The 26,864-nt window shown below is 34.2% G+C and overlaps 1 protein-coding gene across 1 annotated transcript in view; it reads right to left on the reverse strand.

The window, feature by feature from the left end:
* The window catches only part of LOC122106931 (transmembrane protease serine 11C-like), a 42,467-nt gene extending 18,236 nt beyond the window's left edge, over window positions 1-24,231 (reverse strand). Inside the window, exons 1-5 of the mRNA XM_042678499.1 lie at window positions 24,176-24,231; window positions 16,335-16,450; window positions 12,839-12,957; window positions 9,871-9,938; window positions 6,042-6,205 (exon numbers count right to left, since the gene is read on the reverse strand). Of these exons, the coding sequence (XP_042534433.1) occupies window positions 6,042-6,205; window positions 9,871-9,938; window positions 12,839-12,957; window positions 16,335-16,450; window positions 24,176-24,231 (523 nt within the window). The remainder of the gene's footprint in view (window positions 1-6,041; window positions 6,206-9,870; window positions 9,939-12,838; window positions 12,958-16,334; window positions 16,451-24,175) is intronic.
* Between the last annotated feature and the right edge of the window lie 2,633 nt (window positions 24,232-26,864).

Below are 26,864 nucleotides of genomic sequence, written 5' to 3' on the forward strand. Positions count from 1 at the left end.
CAGGCAACAAGAATATCTGGGAAGTAAAAAAAAAAATCAATGTATGGGAGATTAGAGAATTAAATAAGCTCCAACACGTTTTCATTAAAAGTCAATTTGCTTTTCTAATTTTAATGTAATAGTTACTACAAAATACTTTGAACTGAAAAAAGTTAGAAAACATGTCTTAAAAAATGGCTCTGAGAAAATAGAAGTGACAGTAGCTATTTTGGCTGACCCTGAGGATGAACAGCAATAGAATGTAAAGAACAGATATGAAGCTGGGCAAAGGTGGCTCATACCTATAAATGCTAGGTACTCTGGAGCCTGAGACCCAAAGGATTACAGATCCAGGCCAGCCCCAACAGAAAGATCTGGGAGGCTCTATCTCTAATTAACCAGCAGGATGCTAGATTGGAGGTGTAGAATGCCAGCTATGAACAAATAAGCTGAATAAGAATATGTGACCAGGAGCTCAAACTCCAGCACACACACATACACACACACACACACACACACACACACACACACACACACACACACACACACACACACACACACACACACACACCACAAGAACTCAAAACCTCAAATGTTGAAGATGCCAGTAATCTTACATTTCCCTCAAAGTCTGGAAGCACCACAATATCCTTTCTATATTAATGGACATCTGGAGTGATGCAGCAAAGTTCATGTTACACTTGAGGACTTTTGTAAAATTAGAATATTAAAAAGCATATATTTCATCAAAATGATACAATAAGAACTATTTAGTAAATTTGCTTTTTGATAAATAATTACCATAACTGGTTAAGGAGTTAACACTAATTAGAATATCTGAAGAAACTTTTTTTTAATACAACAGGTTTATAGTGTTGATTCTTGGTAACAAATACACACTAAGCAGCAACTGCACTTTAAAGTATTTCTTCCAAGATTTATCAAAGAGTAAGTGGGTAATTCAGTTAATGGCATGAAGCAATGCCTTCTTTCAAGATCACATCACATGAAAAATGTGTATTATGCCAACATAATCCACCCCAATGTTGGCCAGCTGCTCATAATGAAATGCAAGGCCCAGCTTCACTATTCTTTGTGTAAAGTTCTTGACAGTGAGTCAGGATTACCATCTTTGTGCCTGACAATCTTTGTTATTATTCTTTTTTATTACCTTTATATAATTTTAAATTTTACTTTAACCAAGTATGATTTAGGGTAGGTATTTAAAATATGTTTCATACCTATACAATTCACTGGTTTGGGTGTACCATAATCTATAAATTATGTTTATGATCATTATTTTAAAAAACAAGTGACAAACATGCTCTTAAATTTGCCCATTAAAGTTAGAACCATTCAACATATAGGGCATATTATTGAAAACATTCACTCTAGCATGATTCTTCTTTCCTCTTTTACAAGGATCAGCTTGGATTTTTGTCCTAAGAGTGCTGTCACATGGTTGTCTTTGCAGTTTTGTAGTTGGTATGTTTGGCCTGATATTGAATTGTCTTTTTAGCTACTGGCTGGATGTTTTACAGTAGTAATTGTCAAGTGCATCATGCTATGTGACCAACCTATTTGGCTTGTGAGAATATTTACATTCTTTTCCTCCCTCCTTCCTTTTCCTTCTCTTAATCCATTTCACTTCCATTATGTAATTTTTTTTACTTTGCAAGAAGAACTATTTGGTGTTACAGAATCTTAATTTTCTTTGTCTTTAAAGAAGTCAACCAGATTAGAGATCTCTAAGGTTTTCTCCAATTCTAAGTTCTGCTAAATGCCCAATGTGAAATGAGCAATGTGTTTTCTATGGATGGACTGAATGTCAATAACCTATTTTCAGTATGCCTAATATTAATTATTGGTATTGATACTCATATTTGGTGATCTGTGGTAAATAAGTTAATACACATTATTATGAAGCATATAACTATAAATGGAAAATATTTGTGTTTGGTTCTTAGTTTTAGTCATTCCTGAGAAGCTATGAGTTTTTCCCAGTTATGAGTTTTTAAGTCCTTTGGAATATGAATAGGAAGAGAAAATCAACTTAATATTATCATAGATTAAAAATAATTGGTAAGCCAGAATTTTACTTTAATTTCCAAAGCCATAGTCAGTGTTCAATTCATATTTATTTAAAAATGGGCAAAAATACCAATGAGAACTTTAAATCTTTCCTTGTTATGATTTAATATTATAATAATCAGGAATTATATAAAGCTTTTTCTTAAGGTAGGTATATTTATTAAGTGCTGAAATGTTAATGGACTCTACTTGATTAACTGCTTTTATTCCTACAAGAGCAATAATTTTTTTTTATCCCTGGTTTACTTGATCACTGAAGCTTGTAAAATATTCAGTGAACTTATTGTTCTGCTTTGAAACTATAGAAAAAATCCAAATGCGTATTTTCCTTAATATTCAGTTGGTTGTGCAGTGACCCAGGATTTTGTTATCAGAATAAATAAGAAAATATTTCTTTGTTATATATGTGTATATATTTATATTTATCATCTACAAATATTTATTTACTTTAGGCCAAATACTATGCCTATGCTTTGGATGTGTGTGCTATAATTCTACGCTATCCTCCTTTCCTTTCTTTTTTTTTTTTTTGTCAGTCGTGGGGCCTGAACTCTGGGCCTGGGCACTGTCCCTCAGCTCTTCAGCTCAAGGCTAGTGCTCTTCCACTTGAGCTATAGTGCCACTTCCGGCTTTTCTGCTTATGTGGTGCTGAAGAATGGAACCCAGGGCCTCATGCATTCAAGGCAAGGACTCTCCCACCGAGCCACATTCCCAGCCCCTAATTTACTTTTAAACATAAAGAAACTAAGACTCTGAGATAAAGTGATATTTTTTATGGGAGCTTAAGGTAGAGTCTATTCTTTAGAAATGTCTCTACTTCTTTCTCATTCACCCAGAGAGTAATCTATCTATCTATCTATCTATCTATCTATCTACCTATCTATCTATCTATCTATCTATCTATCTATCTATCTACCTACCTACCTACTTACCTACCTACCTATCTGCCTATCTAACTTGAAAATCCACAATCTTAAGATGTACATTTTGATTATTTTCTTCATCTTGTGAAAAATTCAACAATTAATGACACTTTATATCAGATCTGTCTCAAAATTACTTTGTAATGTACTAGGTCTTAGAAAGCCTCATTACAACCTTAGGAAATGTTTTTTCTATTATCATTCCTATGGTGAGATAGTTTAGATTGAGTCACCAAATCATTATGTAAATTTCTCAAAATATTAAGTAGATTTCATAAAATAAATTTCCTTTCTACATAAACCTAATACATATAAGGCCTAAAATTCTACTCTCAATCTGACCGTTGAAAAAATCCATGACAATAGCCACTGTGTTCTAAATATAGGATGCTGAGGTTACAGTCAGATATTTATTGTAGTAAATAGTTTTGGCCAAAAATATTTACATCATAGCCATAGGAAATAGTGACTTTCCTCTACATTGAACAGTTTGGACGAAAATGAAACTTACAAGCTTGACAAATTTAGGAGAGTGCTAAGGATTGTGGGTTTGCAAGTTAATTTGACAGATAGATAGATAGATAGATAGATGATAGATAGATAAGTGGATGAGTCAATTGATAGATAAAACCTTGCTTCTAAATTAACCAGTCAGGATAAAGAGGCCAAAATAGTTAAGATGCTATAATGGCAGCTTTAGATTATTAAATAACTTTCACAGATTCCCTTCTGGCACAGATCTATTTACTTGCTGAACCATGATGATGAACCCTTCATCTTGTAAGAGATGTCAAGAGTGTAAGCCTTGTTTCAGTATGGTTTTTTTTTTTTTTTGGTGAAAATACCATACAGAGGAGTTACAATTACATGGACAAGATAATGAGCACATTTCTTATCAAGCACTGTTGCCTCCTCCTTTGTTTCCCCTTCCTATCCATTCCCCTCTCACCCCCCCGCCCAAAGTTGTAAAGTTCATTTTTCGACATAACGACTTGTACATCTCATTGTTGCAATGGTTCCACCTGTATCTCTATTTAATCGATTTGTTTTTTCTCTTCCCGTCCACAAATTATACCAACATCAAATACAGTGAAAGCAGGGGTTACATCATGGGGGACGGACATACAAAGCAGCAAAGAAATCATCTTATAAATATGTTAGTAACAATCACATGAAAGAAAAAACATTTGAATACTTATCTTGGGGTTCATTTCCCTAACATTAACTTAGTCTCAGACATATACTAGTTATTGAAAATAAGGGAAACCATGGGGCCTATGTTTCTTTGGGCCTGGCTTACTTCACTTAATATAATTTTTTCCAAGTCTTTCCATTTCCTAACAAATGGGGCAATGCCATTCTTTCTGATGGAGGCATAGAATTCCATTGTGTATATATATACCACATTTTCTTGATTCATTCATTTACTAAGAGACATCTGGGTTGGTTCCATATCTTAGCTATGGTAAATAATGCTGCAATAAACATAGTTGTGCTGGTAGCTTTAGTACAGTCTTGTTTGTGTTCATTTGGGTAAATGCCCAAAAGTGGGATTGCTGGGTCATAGGAGAGCTCTATGTGGAGTCTTTTGAGGAACCTCCATTCAGTATGGTTTTTTTAAGGCATTTTTTTTATTGTGATTAAGTGATTACACAGATTTCACAAATTTCACAGTATTATGGGATAGTGATACTTAATTAAAGTCACAAACATATTCTAACCTTCATGGGGCAAATTGTCTTTATCATGGTCTGTAAGGTTTATGAGTTCCATGAGCTTTGACAATACAGTTATTTCTTCCACATTAGGTGATATGTACATTTCTTTCCTTTTGCTTAGTGTCAACAAATTTCAATATGGTTTTGAAGGACTGTCAGCAGCTGGTTTGCTCCCAGATAGGTGAAACCTTAGTCAGTTTTATGAGGCACCTAGCTTCTAATAAAGGGTAAAGAATGAGGGATAGGAAGTTTTTAAACAAGTAAAGGTTAAGGGAATACCAAAGCATAATCTGCAATACACAAGCTACATTTAACAGTCTCCATTCTTCATAAAATTGCAATATGGCATTGTAACAAAACTTTTGAGAAAAATCGTATATCTGGAAGAGGCCCCTAGACCTTCTGTTTTCCTGGGATCTTACATAATGGTCTTAAAGTTTGGAAGAGTGCTGGGAATGTAATGCTATTTTTTTTTTACATTTGAGTTTATGTTTTTTAGCAGATGAGATTCTAAAACATATGTCTATGGAAACAAATTCTGTACCAATGGAAGGCTGTTTTATTTCTGTTTTTCTTAGGTTGCTACATACACAGTAAGCTGAGAAAGAAGATAGGTTCTTAGAGATCATCTCACAGCTAAAGGAGAGCCACTTTTTAAGAACATGCTGGCTTTTTAATCCAGGAAAGAAGTCCACTATTTGCTTTTTGATCCCTTGAATGTACATGAGTGCTTTGAGTGCTTTGACTACATTATTTCTTCCCAAACCTCAGTGTTTCTTCTAGAGGAAGCAGCACTTCTAGGTGAAACTTGTTGAGCAGTGAGTTTACAGTTCAGCTTTGAGCTTCACTTAGTTTGGCAGAGAGTGGATAGCCCAATTCATTACTGATTGTACTTTCATCAAGAACTGAAAGATGGTCATAGTGCTGGGAATGGAGGGATGGTAGTCTCTACCTTTTGGTGACCATATTTCACAATATTACAAGGTGACTAAGAATAAGAACTAGAAAGAATGAAAAAGACATGAGAATGATACAAGTATCATTAAAGTCATATTAAGAGTAAGTTTGATGTCAAAGGTGGTCCAACAAGTCTAGATTTTTGAAGCATTCTTTAACATAATGATCCACTAAATAAGTCATGAGTTTAAAGAAGTCTTGTTTTGCAAAAAAAAAAATTATTGTAGATCCTGGTTACTCTAATTGTGCATAAAAGTAGGTATCATTTAATACTAAGTGGCATTTAAAATAATAATGTCATTTTCATTTGTGTAACAAGATGTCATATTTAAATTAAAAGAAAGAAGCCATTTTTAGCTATACATACTCTTACCTGAAAATTTAAATGAGGAAGCATCTATAAATAGTGACCCAGTTTGTCCTGTTAGCTTTTGACGTAAAATAGTTTCAATCTTGTCCCAAAATTTTGCTGCATTATTTTTACAACAGGACTTAAACTTCAGCACAACATGAATCACCGATTTCCCTTTGGCTCGACTGCAAAATAGAAACAAATAAAATTTTTATAACTGAGCCTGTATCATTCTTACTTGGAGAGATAGGACATTTCTAAACTAGCGGAGGGTAAGACAGTAAAGTAGTATACTAATTTATTGTTAATTATCACAAAGGAGTAGAAATACTTTATAGTGGAATAACGTGAAGAAAGTATGATTTAGATTCAGGGGAATGTTTAGGTTTTAATCCACTGTTTGGCATCATATTGATATTCTCTGTACACGTTTCCTCATCATCTCTAAACTACCAATTTAATAATCTTACTTTACTTAGTTATTATAAAATCAGTATAGATTAAATGTATCTTGTAGATGTGAATATAAAAATATTTTGAAAATCACAATGTGCTTAACAAAAATTGTTTATGACTCCAGTATGGACTCTGTGAGGCAGACTAATAGAAGACAGCAAAAATGAAAAAAAAATGTAAAATGAGGGATTTATTTATTATCTCGTTTTTTTTCTCTCTAAAATTGATGCACAATTTAAAATAGTGAGCCAGATGTTTCTCACTTGCTGAAAATCAGGACAAGAGCAGCAATGTCAGATTAGACTTACTTTCCTTGTCATTCTGTCTTAAAGATGCAAATATATGAGCCATAAGTTTTACAAAGAAGTAACTTGATGTAATATCTATTCTGTTCTACTCTCTTTCTTTCTTTCTTTCTCTCTGTCTCTCTCTCCCTTCTCTCTCTGTCATGCATGGGGACTGAACTCTGGGCCTGGGCACTGTCCCTCAGCTCTTCAGCTCAAGGCTAGCGTTCTACCACTTGAGCCAAAACACCACTTCCAGCTTTTTCTGTTTATGTGGTGCTGAGGAATCGAACCCAGGGCCTCATGCATGCAGGGCAAGCTCTCTACCATTGAGCTACCTTCCCCACCCCTGTACTACTCTATTTCTTTCAAAAAAATGTTTATTCACACGATACAAGGAGAGTTCTTTCATCTACATGCATATAAAGTTCTTTCATATATGCATATAATATACTTCAACCATATTCACTATCATTCATTCTCTCTAATAGCCCCTTATTTCCTCCAATATATCCTGTTTTAGTTTCCGGGGATTCATTTGTTTTCATCATATATTAATTGTACACAGAGGCTTCTCTGTGGTAATTCTCTTGTGCATATCCCTTCCTTCTTCCTCCTTCTAGGGATGTCTCCACATTTGTACCTCTGAAAGTCAACAACCCAGAACTCTGTGTAGCCTAAGAATAGACTGAAAACAATCACTTCCAAACCTTCAAAGTACTCATGAACAGAAACAGAGGCCATAGCTAAGATCTAGAATGTTCTCAGTGATTGTAATTCTTTATTATTTCTATTATTTTCTAGGATAACTTAAAAATACTAATTTCTATGCCACCTGTTAAAATGTGTATATATTAGATGCCCTCCTTTGGGGGCTATAAATGAATACTACACTTTTATTTCCCTTGAATAGTAATTAGTGATTTTAGTAATTATATGGCTGTTTATTCAGTATTCGTATCCTTTTATGTTTTCCCCAGGTACAGTAATCTTTTCTAGTATGACCTATAGAAACAATCCTTTGTTTCTTATGGAACTGATGAGGACATATTTTTATTACTCTGTTGCAAATATTTTGTCAAATCAGAAATGTCACTCTGAACTTGTCTCCTGGGTCAAACACAATTTGAAACCAAACTAAATATAGCCATATGAATTCTTATTCTGATATCATAGGATTGTAGGATCCTTTATTACTGAAAATGTATACTAAAAGCTATTTTACTTTTACCTTTTCTTGATTCACAAAATAATCAGTAGTTTTATATGACAAATAGGTATAATTCTTTGCTCTAGGCAGTTTACTTTCCATTCCTGAACTTCTGATTCATTTGTTCATTTAACAAATGCATATTAATTTATGCAATATAGTTGAGTTCTACATGCCAAGCTATTTCACTATTTAAAAACTTATTATTTTACTTTTTTTGTTTGTTTGTTTGTTTTGCTGGTCCTAAGGTTTGACCTCAGGGCCTGGGCACTGTTTGTGAGTTTTTGTATTCAAGGCTAGTTGCTACCACTTTGAGCCACAGCACTATTTCTAGCTTTTTGGTAGCTAATTGGAAATAAGAATCTCATGGACTTTGCTGCCTAGGCTGGCTTTGATCTGTGACCCTCAGATCTCAGTCTTCTGAGTAGTTAAGATTACACACATGAGCCATTGACACCCAACCCCTGAGTGCTCGTGTGCACATACACACATACTCACACACACACACACACACACACACACACACATTCTAGGAGTAAAGACAGCTTCAGGGAACATCTTTTTGAAGTAGGACAATACTGATAAGGAAGTCATGCTGAGATCTAGAGAAGGAGCACTTCGAAATGGAGCACTTCAAAAAGGAGCAAGTGTAATTGCCTGTTATGGTTCCTCTGGCTGTGCTACTTTTTAAGTCATCTTCTTGGTTGCAGGCCCTCAGCTTTCTATTTCAAAAAGTGTGCAACCATTTCTTTATCCCTTTGCAGTGTGTGTTGATGTTCTAAAAACAGTTTGCTCTTCCAATCTAGGAAATGTCTTTGTCAGGGTCTTGAAATCCATCTCTTTGAAAAGTAACCATCAAGGAGATGGCTTTCTTACCATGGAGATGACCTTTCTACCTACATATTTTTCAAATGTGTGTACAAGCCCAAAATACCACTGTAAGATAGATTTTGCTTATTGATTACTAATCTGTCAGTACTGAGCCATTCTGTCCAAAACTCCCTTGCTGTTTTAGAAGGTTTATTTACTTTTTTTTTTAAATTAACTAATTTTATTTTCCTTAAGCAACAGTACAAAGAGATTTCAATTCATCATGTCAATTTATGAGTTCAATGCATCTTAATCGCCCCTTCCTCTCCATCTGTCCAAACCCTACCCACTTCCATCCATGAACATTGAATATTATTATTCTAGGCAGATATTTAACTCTCCATTTATCTGTCCCTCAAAGTTTTTTTTTTTTTTTTTTTGTCGGCCGTGGGGCTTGAACTCTGGGCCTGGGCGCTGTCCCTCAGCTCTTCAGCTCAAGGCGAGCGCTCTACCACTTGAGCTACAGCGCCACTTCCGGTTTTCTGGTGGTTTATTGGAGATAGGAGTCTCATGGTCTTTCCTGCCTGGGCTGGCTTTGAACCGCGATCCTCAGATCTCAGCCTCCTGAGTAGCTAGGATTACAGGCGTGAGCCACCAGCGCCCGGCTTGTCCCTCAAAGTTTTATGTTTAAATGATAGTCTAGTTTCAGATTCGATTTTTGACTTTGTGTCTTCAAATAAAGTCCAAATTCCTTTAGCTATCTCATGAGCACAGACATCTGCAATTCTTGGTTGTGGTTTCATAATTTTTTTTTTAACAGAACCTAAATATTTTCTTCACACTTGAAATGCTGGGAGTTTTATTACTCGTAATTCATTCTTAATTCTTCTTCTTCTTTTTTTGTCGGTGGTGGGGCTTGAACTCTGGCCTGGAGTGCTGTCCCTCAGCTCTTCAGTTCACTGCTAGTGCTCTACCACTTGAGCTACAGCACCACTTCCACATTCTTAATTCTTGAATTGTAAGCAAGTAAAAGCATTCTATTGAGTGTGAGATCTAGAGGTAAAGGGCCAATCTATGTCTCAGAACATACCTGACTTGTACAACATGCGATTTGACATAGTATCTTCTCAGGCTAGATTCATGAAATGTCTCATTTATCTGTTAAAAACAAGGAAGGGGAAAAGAAGAATATAAATTCACAAAGCTCTTAAAAGTCAGAGATGAATAAAGATTCTAAAATGTGTATCATGGAAAAAGAAGGGATATTAACAGATTTTCTTTCTAAGTTCTCATTTTGAAACTTCATATATATATATATATATATATATATATATATACACAAGCAAATAAGAGAATAACAATGATAATAATTATTTACTAATATAACAATAACAATACAATATTTGTTCACTAATATAACAATAATAATAAAACAATAATTATTCACTTATTTCATAAAACATGGTCAGCTATTTCTAGATTGTAGGGAACAACATGATAAAGTAGAATATTTCATTTATATTATAAATTTGGTAGTATGTTTGAACACAAGTTTTATATTTTCTAGGCAGGTGCTCTATCATGTACATAATAATCCTACCCTTTTAGCTTTAGCTATTTTTCAGACTGGGTCTGTGTGTATGTGTGTGTGTGTGTGTGTGTGTGTGTTTGCGCATGTATGAGTTATGTGCATATGCTGCTGCAGAGTTTATAATCCCTGAACAGTAATCTATTGTTTTTTTCTGATTTTGCAACAATGAGATGTGCAAATCGTTATGTCGAAAAATGAACTTTACAACTTTGGCTGGTGGTGGTGGGGGGGGTGAGATGGGAAGAGATGGGAAGGGGAAACAAAGGAGGAGGCAACAATGCTCGATAAGAAATGTACTCATTATCTTGCCCATGTATTTGTAACCCCTTTATACGGTATTTTCACAATTAAAAAAAAAAAGGTAGTCCACACAGCTCTTAAATGTCAGAGATGAATAAAGATTCTAAAATGTGTGTCATGGAAAAAGAAGGGATATTGATAGATTTTTCTTTCTAAGTTCTCATTTTGAAACTTCAAATATATATATAAAAGCAAATAAGAGAATAACAATAATAAATAATAATTGTTCACTAATATAATAATAATAAAACAATAATTATTCACTAATTTCATAAAACATGGTCAGCTATTTCTAGATTGTGGGGAACAACATGATAAGGTAGAATATTTCGTGTATATAAATTTGGCAGTATGTTTAAATGCAAGGCTTATATTTTCTAGGCATAGTAATAATACATTCATAATAATCCTACCCTTTTAGTGTGTGTGTGTGTGTGTGTGTGTGTGTTCACACATGCATAAGTTATGTGCATGTGCTGCTGCAGACCTTATAATTCCTGAACAGCAATCTATTTTTTTCTTCTCCTTTTTTAAGAGATGATAATCTTTTAAAGAGTTATGTAATAATCTCCTTCTCTCACACTTGCTAATTTCCTTTTCTCTAGTTGAATGGATGATTTCTTACAACAGTGCCTTAATGTATCACTAGACTATAAATTTCACTTTCCACATTTTTTACTTGGGCAAGATGACTTGTTGGAATTGGCAAAGGTTTAATTTATATTTTCCCTTCTGCTCTAAAACAATTGGAATTGCATTTTATACATATCTCATGAAATGAAACTATGGACGAGATGGATCAGACTTTTTTTTTGTAGATTCAATGAAGGAAAGAAGCATAAATATGCAGATACAGATAATAAGCATAATAGTTTGAGATAGTGTTGAGTAATATGAAGAATGTAAAATTACGAGATGGAGTGGCTCAGGGTAATATTTAATCAAATAAGACCTCTTTGAAGAACTGACTGTGAGACCTGATTGGTGAGAAATCAACCATTAAAAGTAGAAATGTACAGCTTTCTACGTAGAGGATCAGCAGGTCCTAGCTAACAATAAGACTGGTTATTTGGGGCCTACAATCAGGGTAACTGTGTCTCAAGTAAGCAAGGGAGAAAGCATAGGAATTGAACTTGCCCAGGAAGGTAGAGGTGAGTTTCCAGAGGGCCTCGTTGGTTGTGTGAGGAGTTTGGATGTTATTTTTAAGTGCAGTAAATGCAGACACCTTGAAATGATCATAACTAAACGGAATATTTCTTTGGTTCCTAATTATAATATATCTGCTTCTCTGGGAATCAATGTAATTGAGATGAATGAGAATCAAAAAAGAGAGAGATTATACAGAACTCATTTCCTATAGGTCAACTAAGAACCCAGAGAACAATCTTAGAGCCTCTTGCAAAGAAGGCAGCATAGGTCACTGGAAGAACTCAGCTCACTCATGTTGGTGGACACCCTGAAATAAAATCAGCATTGGAGTTTTTGAATGACACACACTTATCATATTTCTCAAAGAATGTAATAATACCTGTTGCTGATAATTATGAAGAAGGGGTACTTTACATTAATGGTATAAATGTAAGTTATTTCAAACTTGTATAAAATAAAAGTGGGGATGACAGATGCATCTACTGCTCCTGACAGAGTGTGATTCTGTTGACTGAGTTATGTGAGTTATAGTGCTATTGCTGATAATGGAAGAATCTGTTCAAGGCATCATCAAGACTCTGCTGCATTTTTAACCTGGTAAACTTTAACTTGAAACATAGTGTTCAGCAATATGATTTACAATCTTTACTCAAGTCTTAGGGTCTGTAACATGATCTTTATTTTGGCCTCTGTTCTCTCTCAGACCAGCTATTCTTCAAAAGCCTTCATGTGTCAGGAACAGAAACAAGATGGTCTTACTCATGTATCTTGGTGGCATATGTATATTCATTATGTGACATATTAATTTATTTGAAATACTAAGTATTTCATGTACCACATTTCTTGGGTGTTCTTCAAATGTGTCCCTTTATGCCTTCTTTTTCCTGTACATGTTTTCTAATTGACTAACTACCTTTATCTAGACCTAAGGTAATGATTAGAAATGGTTTCCAACAGTTGTAGCACCTAAAGAAGCCTAGTATTTAAAGGACAATGTACAGAGAAAAATTTAACTTACCAAAGCTACTATCTTTCTATTTAAGCCCATATATTCTTGTGAATAAGGCTTCGCAAATTTTTCATCATAGTTGATGTTGTTCACCTTAAAGCTGATGTGATAGTAGAAAGGCACCTTTCCTGAGAAAGCAAGAAGAAATATTTGTCACATGGCAAATTCTGATTTTTCCAAGGAAACCATTGGATCAGCATATGCTTGTGAAATTTCATATTACTTGACATTTAAATGGTTGAAATTTCCTGGACAAAGGAATGCTAAAGTATAACCTTACTCAAAAATTAATTCAATAATTTCAATGTAATGCTTTAATTTTTCAATTGGGTAATTTGGAGACCAATGTGTTATGAGGAAAAGTATTCACATTAAAATACAATAATCATTTTAGTCTTTGTGGTCACTTCAAATTGCATTTTAGAAAAAAAAATCAGTAAAGTCATAAGGTTTATTCTTCACAAAATACCCAGGAAACCAAAATGAATAAATGAAAGAGAAAAAAGAAATATGATATGCTAATGACTACACAGAATAAATGAAGGCTATGATTTTAGAAAAGTAAAGCAAAGGAAATGGAGTGGGGTCTAGGCTGAACTGTATGAATAATCTAATAGAAAATGAAATTCTTTCTTACTAACTTTCCAGGTCCCTTTGTACACTACAGACTAACAGCAGAAGGTGGAGGAGAGTGGTGAAAAGGAGGTTGAGGGAGAGAGTAAGAGTAAGAGCAAGAGCCAGAGCAAGATTGAGAATGGAGAGGAAGGGAGGAGAGAGGAAGAGAAGAAAGAGGAGGAGAAAGAATAACTAGAAAGAGAAAGAAGAAAAATGGATAGGGAAAGAAGTAATCTTCCTATCACTGGCATATTAGTATCATTATTATCATTGTTATTACTTTTTTTGTCGGTCATGGGGCTTGAACTCTGGGCCTGGGAGCTGTCCCTGAGCTCTTCAGCTCAAGGCAAGTTTTCTTAAGCCATAGAACCACTTCCTCATTATTATTATTGTAATTATGATTGGTTAATCTTCCAGGTGCTTTCAAAAATAAAGAAATGAAAAGTAAAATAAGACAATCTGTTTGGATTAAATCAACAAAGATGAAAAAAATTAAAAAAAATTAAAATCCAGAAGCTCTTACAGTTGGCCAGTGTTAATGCTAATTAGAACATATTTTTGGAAGAAAATTTGGTGATGATATAAAAAGTCTGAAATATATTCTCATCTTTTCATTTAATGATTTCCTCTTTTAGAATTTATTCCCAGTATAATGTGTCCAGACAAATCTATGTTTAAAAATGAAGTCTGTAAAGAAATGTTAAGAAATTAGAAACTGGAGCTGGCAAGGTGGCCCAGTAGTTGAGTGCTTGCCTTGCATGCATGAGGCCCTGGGTTTGATTCCTCAACCACATAAGCAGAAAAAGCTGGAAGTGGTGCTGTGGCTCAAGTGGTAGAACTCTAGCCTTGAGTTGAAGAGCTCAGGGATAGCACCCAAGCCCAGATTTCAGGCCCCACAACCAACCAAGAAAAAAAAAAAAAAGAAATTAGAAACTATATGATGGATTGAACTGGAAAATCAAAAAAATAGCTACTTATTTGTTGTTTTTTTTTGGGGGGGGTCCGGTTGTGGGGCCTGAACTCTGGGCCTGGGCGCTGTCCCTCAGCTCTTCAGCTCAAGGCTAGCACTCTACCACTTGAGACACAGCACCACTTCCCGCTTTTTTCTTATGTGGTGCTGAGGACTCTAACCCAGGGCCTCATGCATGCAAGGCAAGCGCTCTACCACAGAGGCACCTTCCCAGCCCCCAAAATAGCTTACTTATTGGTAACAGCTGACATCATGATCTATCTAATGGTCATGTTAGCAATCAGCCTGTATCTATAGGAGGATATATGTAACTCAGTAAGAATCAGTTGCAAACCTTTAGTTCTCATTACTCTACCCCTCACATACTTTTTATTTCTGTGTATGTCAATGTTCTTTTCCCCTTATAAATCAAAATAGATATTGATATGATTAGATTGATTCTAAATACATGTAACTGCTTTTAATGGATTTATAATTATTTTAGATATATTTATTTATTATATTTTTTTCAGAAAACAACGCCATGTTTCAAGCAACAGTTCCTAATTTATGAGGTATGAATTGCATAGAATGGGAGCATGGTGGTAGTAGAAGACAAATCCAAGAGAAATACACACACACACACACACACACACACACACACACATATATCACCTAAACCTTCTTACGGCCTTTTAAATAATGATTCTTGTACATGGATGTGGTTTTTGTTTGTAAGCATAGATAGATGCAATGAAATACAAAGTTAATTTAAAAATACGGCTACATTTACAATATTTATTAGTCTTTATGGTTTTCTTCCTTAACAAGTAATTATCCCCTCATAGGATGTTTCATGCAGAAAGACAAATGCTATATGTTTTCACTGATATGTGGAAACTAAGACTGACTGAATAGAAGTAGTGAATAGACTGGAGATTACTTCAGGATAGAAAACATAAGAAGAAAGGGAAAATAGAGTCAGAACTACCTGAATAGAGTTAGGAAAAGTAAGTTATAGTTGCCATAGCAAACTTAATTGACTATAGTGTACATCTATGTATTTTACAATAAACCAGAGAAGAGAGAATTGGAAACTTTTCAGTACAAAGAAATGATGGCTACATAAGGACATGTATATGGTAGCTATGGCGATTTAATTATTATATAATTCTGAAATGTATCAAATTATTTCATTATATTCCATAATTATATACAAGTGAAATAATTCTGTATTATAGAAAGGTTAAGAAAGAATTAATTAAGCAATAAAAACAAAACATAGATATTGGCATTCATAACTATTTTTAAGAAAAATTAAACTGAGAAGATCCATAATTTTTCTAATTTATGTACAATGTATATGAAAGGAATGAATTAAAATTGACTTATTTTTCTTTTATGACTCCAATATTTGGCTATTTTCTTTTTGTTCATATGGTGCTGAGGAATCGAACCCAGGGCCTCATGCATGCGAGTCAAGCACTCTACTGCTGAGCCACCTTCCTAACCCATGTCTACTTTATTCATAAAAAAATTAAAAATTATACTAAATTTTAGTTTTAGAATGCCCTAAGCTGATGATTGCTCAAGGACGTAGTATGAACACAAAGGATTATATTTCTTGGAGGGAGTGATGGAAATGTTCAATACTTTAATTATGATGATGGTATCATTGGTGTCTGCATATTTCAATATATACATATTAATCATAGATGTAAAATGCATGTCAAAATATATACATTAAATGTGTATCTGTTGTTCAATTATAGCACAGTAAAACTTTTAAAAACATGAAAAAATATGCTACAGATGAATGTTAGCAACTATGGAAAAACTCACCTGATTTCTTTCTTTCTTCAAATCTCAAAAATCCTAATTTTTAAAACATAGTATCAACAAATCCATGTTCTTAAAAAGCCAAATGTAATGAGTACTCACCATAAGCCACAAAATAGACAATGAGGCCAATCAGTAAGGCAGCAATCACTGTCGTTAAGATACCCAGGGTGATCTTTCCACATCTAGTGAGTTTTACTTTTGTTTTTGACTCTGCTCTTCTGAGTAAAACAAATGGGAAAGCAAGTGTTAATATGAGCTAGATACCTCAGAAAAATACAAACTTGATGAACAGTATAAAAGGGTATTAATTTATCTATGGAGTTGGTGAATTAGTGACCTTAGAAGATGGGGTGCTGGATTAGTGACTATAGAACTTGGCTTGCTAGGGCTGGGAAGGTGGCTCAGTGGTAGAGCTCTTGCCTTGCATGCTCAAGGCCCTGGGTTCGATTCCTCAGCACCACATAAGCAAAAAAGAAAAAAGCTGGAAGTGGCGCTGTGGCTCAAGTGGTAGAGTGTTAGCCTTGAGATGAAGAGCTGAGGGACAGTGCCCAGGCCCAGAGATCAGGCCCCAGGACTGGACCCCCCCCCCAAAAAAAAAGAAAGAGAAAAAGAAAACATTTGTAGAGGATTTGCTATGTGTTAGGTGCTACTGTAGAAAAAATAAATATCTTTTCTTATGGAGGTTATATTTTGCTGATGTAGACAACAAACAAAAAACATAAGAAACAAATAAAACATATAACAAATCACAAGTTGTTAAATGTCACAGGTAAAGTACAGCTCGGCAAAGCAGGTCAGAGATGCAAGTGTTGTGATAGGTGGAAGTAATAGCAGGATGTGCATTGAATAAGGCCATTAGCATGGACTGAAAAGGTGAAATCTGAGCATATTTCAAACAGGTGAGATGCTTGGATAATCTAGATATGATGGATATCTAGAATATTCTAGAGGGCCAACTCAACAATGGCCTTGTGCTAATGACACACTTGGGTAAGCTAGCAGAATTGCTAAGCACCAAATGAGAGGAAAGTAGTAACAAACTGAGGCTGCAAGTTATCAAGGCTTGAAATTTGTCTAGCCCTGTGAGTCATGATAATAACTTTAGTTTTTCTCCAAGTAATATAGCACATTGAAGATTATGATCATCTAACCTAATGTCTTAATGAAATACCTCTGGATGCTGGGAAGTTTAAACTTAAGAAGGTAAAAATTGAAACCAAGTAGAAAGTTAGTAAATGCTCACAGTATTAAAAAAAGAAAATGATGTTGGCTTGAACTAGGTTTGTAAAGGTAGAGGAGATTAAAGAGGTTGACGTTTAGATATACTTGGAATGTAACGTAGTCTGGGTTATTCTGATGGACGAGTGTACAACGTCAGCGGGAAGAGGAGATCGAGGAGTGGTTACTAGATTTTCAGCTGTAAAACTTAAAACTTTAAAGTTGTCTTTGGGTGAGAGGGATAGAACAGGCTTAGAGGGATGATTGTAAAATGCAGGGTTGTATATTTTATGTTTGAGATGTCCACCAGAACATCTCAATGGAAATGTGAATTGAATATACAAATCTGCAGCTTGAGATATGTGTGGGTTGGTTATAAAAATTTGACATTGACTAAAAAACAAAGACTAAAAAACAATTTGATCTACGATTAGATGAAATTGCCAAGAGAGTACATATAGGTAGAAAAGGGCAAAATAGTGAGGTACTCCCTCACTAAAAGATAAGAAGAGGTGAATCTAGCCAAGAATGTTGAGAGAAATAATCAGTGAAGTAGGAAGAATGCCAAGAGAAGTGGTGTTCTGGAAGTTAATGGAAATGTGTCAAGGTTGAGGAAGGAGATGATCTGATAGCTCAAGCAAAATAAGCAAATGAGTATTGAAACCACTAGATTAGCACTATAGAGATGACTGGTGATATTGATGAAAGACTATTTAGGAATGGGAAGGGAACAACTGGTTAGAAATAGTTTAAAAGGGAATAAAATTGGAAGGACTAGAGAAAGTGACCATTGACTAATGAGCTGGCAGCAAACAACAAAGAAACGGAACTATATATGGTAGAGAAAGTGAGATAAAATGATTTATAATTCATCATGGAAAGTTTTCAATATACATTAAAGTAGACAATATAGTTAATGGGCTATATCATACCTTCACATAGGTTTCAGATCTACTATGTATTTACATTATTTCAACTGCTTTTCTGATTTTCAGATAGTTACAATAAAGTAATCATATCTCAACATCTTTAATAAATAACTCTTAAATAACATATGCCAAGAAAAATAAGAGCATTTTCCATGCCTATTGGAATATTTAGATGAAATTAGTGTTAATTTCATAAAATCCTCTAATACCAAGCTCACATTTAAATCAATACCCTTGTCTTCAAAATACCATTCATAAGTTTTTATTTGAACAGGCTAAGACCAAATCTCTTCATTCTACTTAGTGGTTATCTTTCTTATGTCTCTTTTAATTTAGAACAGCTTCTATGTTATTTTTTCTTCTTTGTGGTACTGACTTTTCAACATTATTAAGAACACTGTCTTAATTTTTTACTTTGAGACAATTATAGATCTGTATACAACTGTAAAATAAGGAGAAAATTTTATTCTAATGTACTCATTCTAATGCAGTGAAGTAATGTTTTACTTTGACAAGAAAAGATGAGCAGGCAATGTCAGTAGAAGTTAACTAAATAATTTATTGTACTCACATTATACACTCCCCTCCTTTTTTTTGGTGAAGCTTGAATTTAGAGCTTGGGAGCTGTCCCTGAGCTCTTTTAGCTCAAAGCTAGTCAGTACTCTACCACTTTAAGCTACCGTGCCACTTCTGGTTTTCTAGTGATTCATTGGAGAATAGAGTCTCAAGGATGGTCCTGCCTGCACTGGCTTTCTTTTTTTTCCAGTTATTAACCGGTTGCTTTATTTTTTTTTTCCTTTGGAATGTTTTTTTTTTTATTGTGAAAATACTGTACAGAGGGGTTACAATTACATGGGCAAGATAATGAGTACATTTCTTATCAAGCATTGTAGCCTCCTCCTTTTTCCCCTTCCCATCCCTTCCCATCCCCCCTCTGTCCCCCCACCCAATCTTCCCCGCTCCCCCTCTCCCCTCCCGTACCAAAGTTGTAAAGTTTGTTTTCGACATAAGGACTTGTACATCTCATTGTTGCAATGGGTCCACCTGTATCCCTATTTAAACGATTTGTTTTTCCCCTTCCCCTCTACAAATTATACAGACATCAAATACAGTGAAAGCAGGGGTTATACTGTGGGGGAGGGACATACAAAGCAACAAAGAAACAATCGCATGAATGAAAAAAAACATTTGAATACATATGCATGAATGAAAAGAAAAACATTTGAATACATATCTTAGGGTTCATTTCCCTAACATCACTTATCTGACCTTTTCTGCTTGACTCATACATATACTAGATAATGCAAATAAGGGAAACCACGGGGCCTATGTTTCTTTGGGCCTGACTTACTTCACTTAATATAATTTTTTCCAAGTCTTTCCATTTCCTAACAAATGGGGCAATGTCATTCTTTCTGATGGAGGCATAGAATTCCATTGTGTATATATACCATATTTTCTTGATCCATTCATCTACTGAGGGGCATCTGGGTTGGTTCCATATCTTAGCTATAGAAAATAATGCTGCAATATACATAGTCGTGCTGGTAGCTTTAGTGTGGTCTTGTTTGTAAACATTTGGGTAAATACCCAAAAGTGGGATTGCTGGGTCATAGGGGAGCTCTATGTGGAGTCTTTTGAGGAACCTCCATACTGCTTTCCAAAGTGGTTGGCTTTCACCAGCAAACCTCAGCTATCAGCTTCCTGAGTAGCTAGGATTATAGGTGTAAGCCACCAGCACCTGGTTTGCTGAACATTTTTTATGGATAAAACATACTAGGGAAGAGGAGCATCGTGATGATCAAGATTGCTAATAAATATGAAATCCAAGAACCACAAAAAATTTTTGTTTTATATGCTATATATGGTAGTTCTGTCATAACAAATTCTCACTAACTGAGTAACTGCAATAGCCAAAAGTTATTTTCTCATGGTTCGGAAGTCTAGAAGTCCGAGATTAAGATTTGGGCAGAATTTTTTTTTTCCACCTGAGGCCAAATCCCTGTGTTCTCCCTTTTGTACACATGTAACTCTAGATTTCTTCCTTTTATAGGGACAACAATTGGAGTTTGCCTTATTAAACTCACTTTAATGACCTCTTTTATTTATTTCTTTTTATTCACTGTGGGGCTAGAACTCAGGGCCTGGGCTCTGCCCCTGAGCTCTTTTGCCAAGGCTAGTGCTCTATCACTTAGAGGCACAGTGCTACTTCTGGTTATCTGCAGATTAATTGGAGATAAGAGTTTCATAGACTTCCCTGCCAGAGCTGGCTTAGAGCCATGATCCTCAGATCTCAACCTCCTGAGTAGCTAGGATTATAGGTGTAAGCCACCAGCTCCTGGCTTTAATGAACTCTGTGGATTTATCTCCAAATTCAGTTACATTCTGAGACACTAGGATTTATGATGTCAGTCTGAGGCAGGGCATAAATCAGATCAAAATATAGTTTGTTTTATTTATATATCATATTATTAATGATTAATTTGAATATATATCAACATTTCATATTTATGTAGAAGCAATATATGCTCTCATTTTATGTACTGTGTACTCTACATACTGTATTTTATGTGCTATTTGGTATATATCTACAAACAAAATAGTATGCTTATATCATATATATCTAAGTATTTTAATATATATGGAAAATCTGTACATTAAAATGATTACACTATTGTTTAATTTGGATGATCTACATTAATACCTATAGTAGTTTAATTTTGTTGTAACAGAATCAAATGTCTATCAGGATGTTTATTCTTTTAATTATTGATAATTTCCTAAATATATGAGTTTTACTAAACATACACTATTTGCTAGATTTCCAAGCCAGTTGAAATTTCCAAGTCTTAACTACTTTAGAAATTATGTTTTACTTAAAAAGAAACCATGCTGACCATTTAGAAGTCAGTATATTAATACTTCTATAAATATATGATGTCCACACACTTTTTGGTGTATTAAACGCACCTTAAAATATATGTAAAAGCTCAGAGAAAAAGAACTTTTTCTTGGGTGGGGAAGATTGGACCTTGCTGTCTTATTCAGGCTAGTTCTAAACTCCTGGGCTCAGGAAATACTGCCCAGGAGTTGAAAATATCTTTTCCAATTTGATCAACTCACTTATTGAGTCTAAAACAATGTTTAATGGTCTGGGTAAAAAAAATCAGCTGATTGGTAAGGTAAATCCTGACAAATTAGTTTCTTGCACATGAGTATGTATTTTTAGAAAATGTCCCTCATAATTATAACTACATATTTGCCTATACTCAATATAATTTGCATGGGATCAGCACTAATGAAAATTGAGAAATAAATGAGAAGTCTAATGTGGTGAATATTTGAGGAATACTTTTTAATTCCTCCACTGTGCCCTTCTAATAAATTGAACCATAGAAAAAATTTTGTATTATTAAATCAAATAAAATGAATATTGGAATTTTTATAATAATTCAGTCTATGTGTCTTCAGAAGCCTTTGTTTATTGTTTTCCCTTCCAATTTATCTGCAAGGTGGTAAAATGTGCTTCTTGTCTAATAATTTGCATTATTTGATTTCAACCTTCCTTAGAACATTTTTCCTAGAGTGAGAGAAATTCCTAGTGTGAAGTTGGAAAAAACTTTACAATCAATCACTTGTATTGTTTTCCAAATGTTACAGAAGGGACAAACTAAACAATATTTTAAGTCTAGAGAAGATTAGAAATATAGGTAGCAATTTGTCCTTTGGTTATTTTTAATATATTTGGGGTTCCATTTGGGGTTCAATTTCTTCTTTCAGATTCAGATATTCTTATTTTAAAAGGTTTTATTGATTTGAAGAATGATTATTCTGTGTATGTCCCTAAATTAAAAAATTCAACTTTGTCCATATTCAGATGCTTTTCTTTACATCATTCTTTAATAGCAGTATGAGAAATGTTAATTCTATTTTCCCCTTTTTTAAAGCATTGGGCAGAATATTGGTTAAAAAAATCACTCAATGTTGAATAGAAATTGCACCTTGAGGTGAGTTGATATGGGGAATAGAAAAACCTATGTATGTATGACCAGATAAGATGATGTTAAGCGAAATGAACCCCAAGTAGAGACACAAGTGTTTTTTTTCTTTCTTGCTATTGTTCCTAATGTATTTATAATGTACCATGTGATTTTTTTTGTTTCTTTGTATGTTCACTCTATTTTATGTCAGTGCCCTACATCTTGTATGTACGCTTCTCTAGCTTGTGGAGAGGAAGGGAAAAAACAAAATGCTTAAATAGAGATACAGGTTGACCCATTGTAACAATGAGATGTACAAGACACTATGTTGAAAAACGAACTTTATAATTTAGGCAAGGAGTCGGGAGAGTGTAGTTGAGGAGGTGGGAGGGAAGGGATGGTAGGGGAAAAACAAAGGAGGAAGTAGCAATGCTGGATAGGAAATGTACTCATTACCTTGCTCATGTAACAGTAACCCCTCTGTACAGAATTTTTACAATGAAAAAGTATTAAAAATAAAAAAGCCAAAAAAGAAAAACCTACTATGCTTTCACATCATATCTTAATTTTCTATATGAGTTTACTGACTCACAGTGTGTGTCAATAAACTTAAATGTTAAAAACCAATTAAATGTTAAAAAATAATATGGTAATGAGAGATATAAGAATTAATTAGGGATTTTTAGAAACACTAGTGAATTGTTTTCAAAAAATTTTAATTCCTTGACACGAAACCAGGATTTTTCTATACATTATTATCTATACATTTGTCTATACATTATTTGTCTATATATTATTTCTCAGATATTGTTTATGGAGCATAAGTAACTGATTAAGTTGTTATGAAGGACATAGAACAGATTTGGAAACAGAAATGAAGATTTTGCTGGAGTACTGTAAATCGAAAGAATTAAAATAACAATTTGATGAAAAAATTTCAGTGTTTCCCCTACAATTGAGAGAAATGTAATGTGAAATTACATTAAGTTAAATGCAATGTGAGTACCAAAATTTACGTTATTAAAACTTTATTGGGAAGTTTTGTCTTGTCAAATATTGTACTGCTCACTTAGAATCTAGATGATTCTATCATGATTGGCATGATATCAAGCTAAACAATTCATGTAAAATTTTATTTTAAGGTATCAGTCTCAATGGATTATCAAAATTCATTTTGTGACATTGTTAGGAAAGGTGAATGTGTGTGTGAACACTGTTAATTTGACTTAAGGATTAAAATGTAAAAATTATTTTTCCATTTGTATGTGCATCTTTATTTGGCTGTCAGGCCAACTACTATGTAAACATATGATATTATTAATAAGAAACACTCCTGTTTCCAATTAAACTTTAAATCATATCATTAAAAGACATAGCAGTGAGCCTGTGATATCTCAACACTTAAAACCGAAGACCACAGCATGTTGCCAATGTATTTATGTCTCTATATTAGCATACATCATTAGAAATACACATACATCCTTATACCTTTTTATGTTCTTAGTGAAATTAAGATAAAATACCCAAACACCTACAAATTAGGGCAATTACATTTTTATACTTCCTGATCATAATCGAAAAATTTCTCAACGGAATTAACCAGAATAGACTGTCATGATTAAAACCTACCCATCTTAATCATTTTCGTTTTGGATTTGTATTGCTCCTATTGCTACAGAAAAGTTGAGAGAACGCTTTAAAAACATTCAAGTATAAATTAAGTAGCTTTAACAAATTTGACCTTTTTTTTGCTTCAGAAAAGTTACCTCAAGAACCAAGGCAAACTCTCCTGCATTACCCCCTTTCAACTTACCCATCCTGCAGAGATGCCCGTTCTTCCTGTCTCTGCCGTGGCTGTCCCTTTGCCATCTTCCCCTGGAGTGATGGGCAGCGCAGTCATTCTCTACCTACCCAGCGTACAAAATTCTCTGATTTTAATATGTTTTATGATAATGGCATAATGATAATACTTAGAGCTTACACAATATTTCAGCTTCAAAGTGCTTTCCTAGCATTTACTAATTCACTTAAAAACATTAGTAAAATGTGAGCTGTGCATATGCTCCCCCATAAATAATAAATAATGTATGACGTAAGTAGGGGCAAAGTTTCAAATTCAGTTGTGTTGACTCAGGAATCACCACAATCTCACCTGGTTTGGAAAGGATGTTGCACCTTTTTAGGGTTTTGGAAGAGGAGCAGCTGCTCTTCTTACTACCTAGAATCCACGTTGAGAATTATGTCAACTTCTTTTTAGCTCTTTAACAGAAAACAAATAGCTCTTCCAACTCGAACCCTCCATTATGGTTTGAATCTTCTCCAACTCATAACTCTCTGTCTCCTTCAATCATGTATCATCCTTTCATGAACATTCTGCCCTGGAATTTTTACTGCTACTTTAATACTAGTACTCTTTAAAGAATGTTTGATACCCTGAAATCTACAGAGTGTGTTCAGTTTTAATTAAACATTTTTATGGATTTAACCAGTAATTTTCCACAGTTTTGGATAGCGTTCTGGTTCTCAGAACCCAGTTTTGATATTGGTGTGGAAATTAGATGGGACACACCTTAATGTTCACCTACCTAGATGAAAGAGAATTTGTCATAGGCCAAGGACTACAGGAAAGAAGTTTCTCTTTTTTTATGTTGGGAAAGAAGGCTTCCTGCTAAAAGTCTTTGTTAAAGAGACTCTGCTTATTAAGGTCTCTAGCATTTTCCTTTCTTCCCAAAATCAAATATTATGATAAAAGAATCACAATTGTAGTTGATATTCCAGTTATTAATAGGACTGTGATAATTTATATCTATATTCTTCAAAAATTATAAATTAATTACATTTAATGGTTGTGTTTGTGTTTTAAATATATAGTGTATTCTTCCCATCCTTATTCATCTCTATAAGTCCTATTCATCCTTCAAGGCTCCTCCCAATCTAACTTTTTTCATGTGGGTTTCTCAAAGGATAGTTCTTTATCATCTGAAGCTCATAAACTGTAATAAACTCCTAGAATCTTGCAACACAATATACACAGGGCTTGGGCATATTAGATAAGAGACCAGATGAAAACCATCCTGAATGACTGTCTAAAATGAAGTTTTGATACAGAATACTGTCTTCCTTCACTGATATAAAAATTCCAACCACCACAACAACTGTTGCACAACTTCTGTAGAGTTGGAACTATGCTAACTACAGAATTAGATGCTTGCCACCTTTCGATGAAGGCAGTCAAATGGTCTGACAATAAAAAGAAACTGAAGTAAACACTAGATAGAACAAATGTGAATAATCATTTGAACACAAGAAGTGACACCTAATCCCTCAGCTGTGGATGGGAATCAGGGAATGGGATGTTTGAAGTTGTTAAGGAAAAACCTTAAATGATATTCATGGAAAAAACATGGCATAGGAACATATCATAGAAAAGGGTAATTCCAAGATTCCTCTGAAACTCCCTAATTTTATATGCTTGAAGATGTCCTCTATGTCAATCTAACATTTGTAATCATGTAAACTAGGATAGTCTCAAAAGTGAAAAGTATTTGCTATTAAAATCAGCTAGTCAATGAACCATTGGATTGAAATGAAAATGTGAATAGCTAGTACTAAACTGTATATTAGATTAGCATGTAAATGTAAATGGCATGTAAATTTATACACTCGGATAATTATCACAAATAAGCATAGACTGATAATAAGTATAAAATATAAAATAAAAAGTTTGAATACAAGATTTGCTGTATATTATGATTTCAAATGGACTAAGGTATATATGTATTTGGATAAAAGCTGAAAGAGAATTTGGAAAATATTATGATTGCCAGTAGTGCTATAGATTTGTTTGAAAAAGTTTAAAATCACTTCGTGGTATTATTATACTGCTCACACATGCATTTTTAAGTATGAAGGAGTCTAAAATGTGGTGCCCTATTTATTTATAGACCCTTTTGGCCATTTCAGGAAAAAAAATTAAATGAAATTTCTTAGAAGTACAAATAAAATCTGTGTTTTTTCCTTTGCAGCTTTAAAACAACAAACATTTTATAGATGAAACGTTGTTGGTAATTAGGGACTATACAGAATAAAAAATAGAGATATTTCAATATTTAAAAATCATTTAGAAAAAACATACTGTTTTGTGTGTGTGTGTGTGTGTGTGTGTGTGTGTGTGTGTGTGTGTGTGTGTGTGTGTGTCATGAGGCTTGAACTCTGGGCCTGGGCGCTGTCCCTGAACTATTCAACTTAAGGCCAGCGCTCTACCGCTTGAGCCACAGCACCACTTCTGGTTTTCTGGTGATTTATTGGATATAAGAATCTCACAGACTTTCTTGCCACGGCTGGCTTTGAATGGTGATTCTCAGATCTCAGCCTCCTGAGTAGCTAGGTTTTGTGATTTTATTTATTTATTTATTTATTTTTTGTGGTCGTGGTGCTTGAACTTGGGGCCTGGAAGCTTTCCCTCCAGCTGAGGTATAGCTCAAGGTGAGTGCTCTACCATT

The sequence above is a fragment of the Dipodomys spectabilis genome, unplaced genomic scaffold, assembly GCF_019054845.1.
Source record: "Dipodomys spectabilis isolate Male_0828 unplaced genomic scaffold, ASM1905484v1 ptg000043l, whole genome shotgun sequence".
NCBI classification, from domain to species: domain Eukaryota; kingdom Metazoa; phylum Chordata; class Mammalia; order Rodentia; family Heteromyidae; genus Dipodomys; species Dipodomys spectabilis.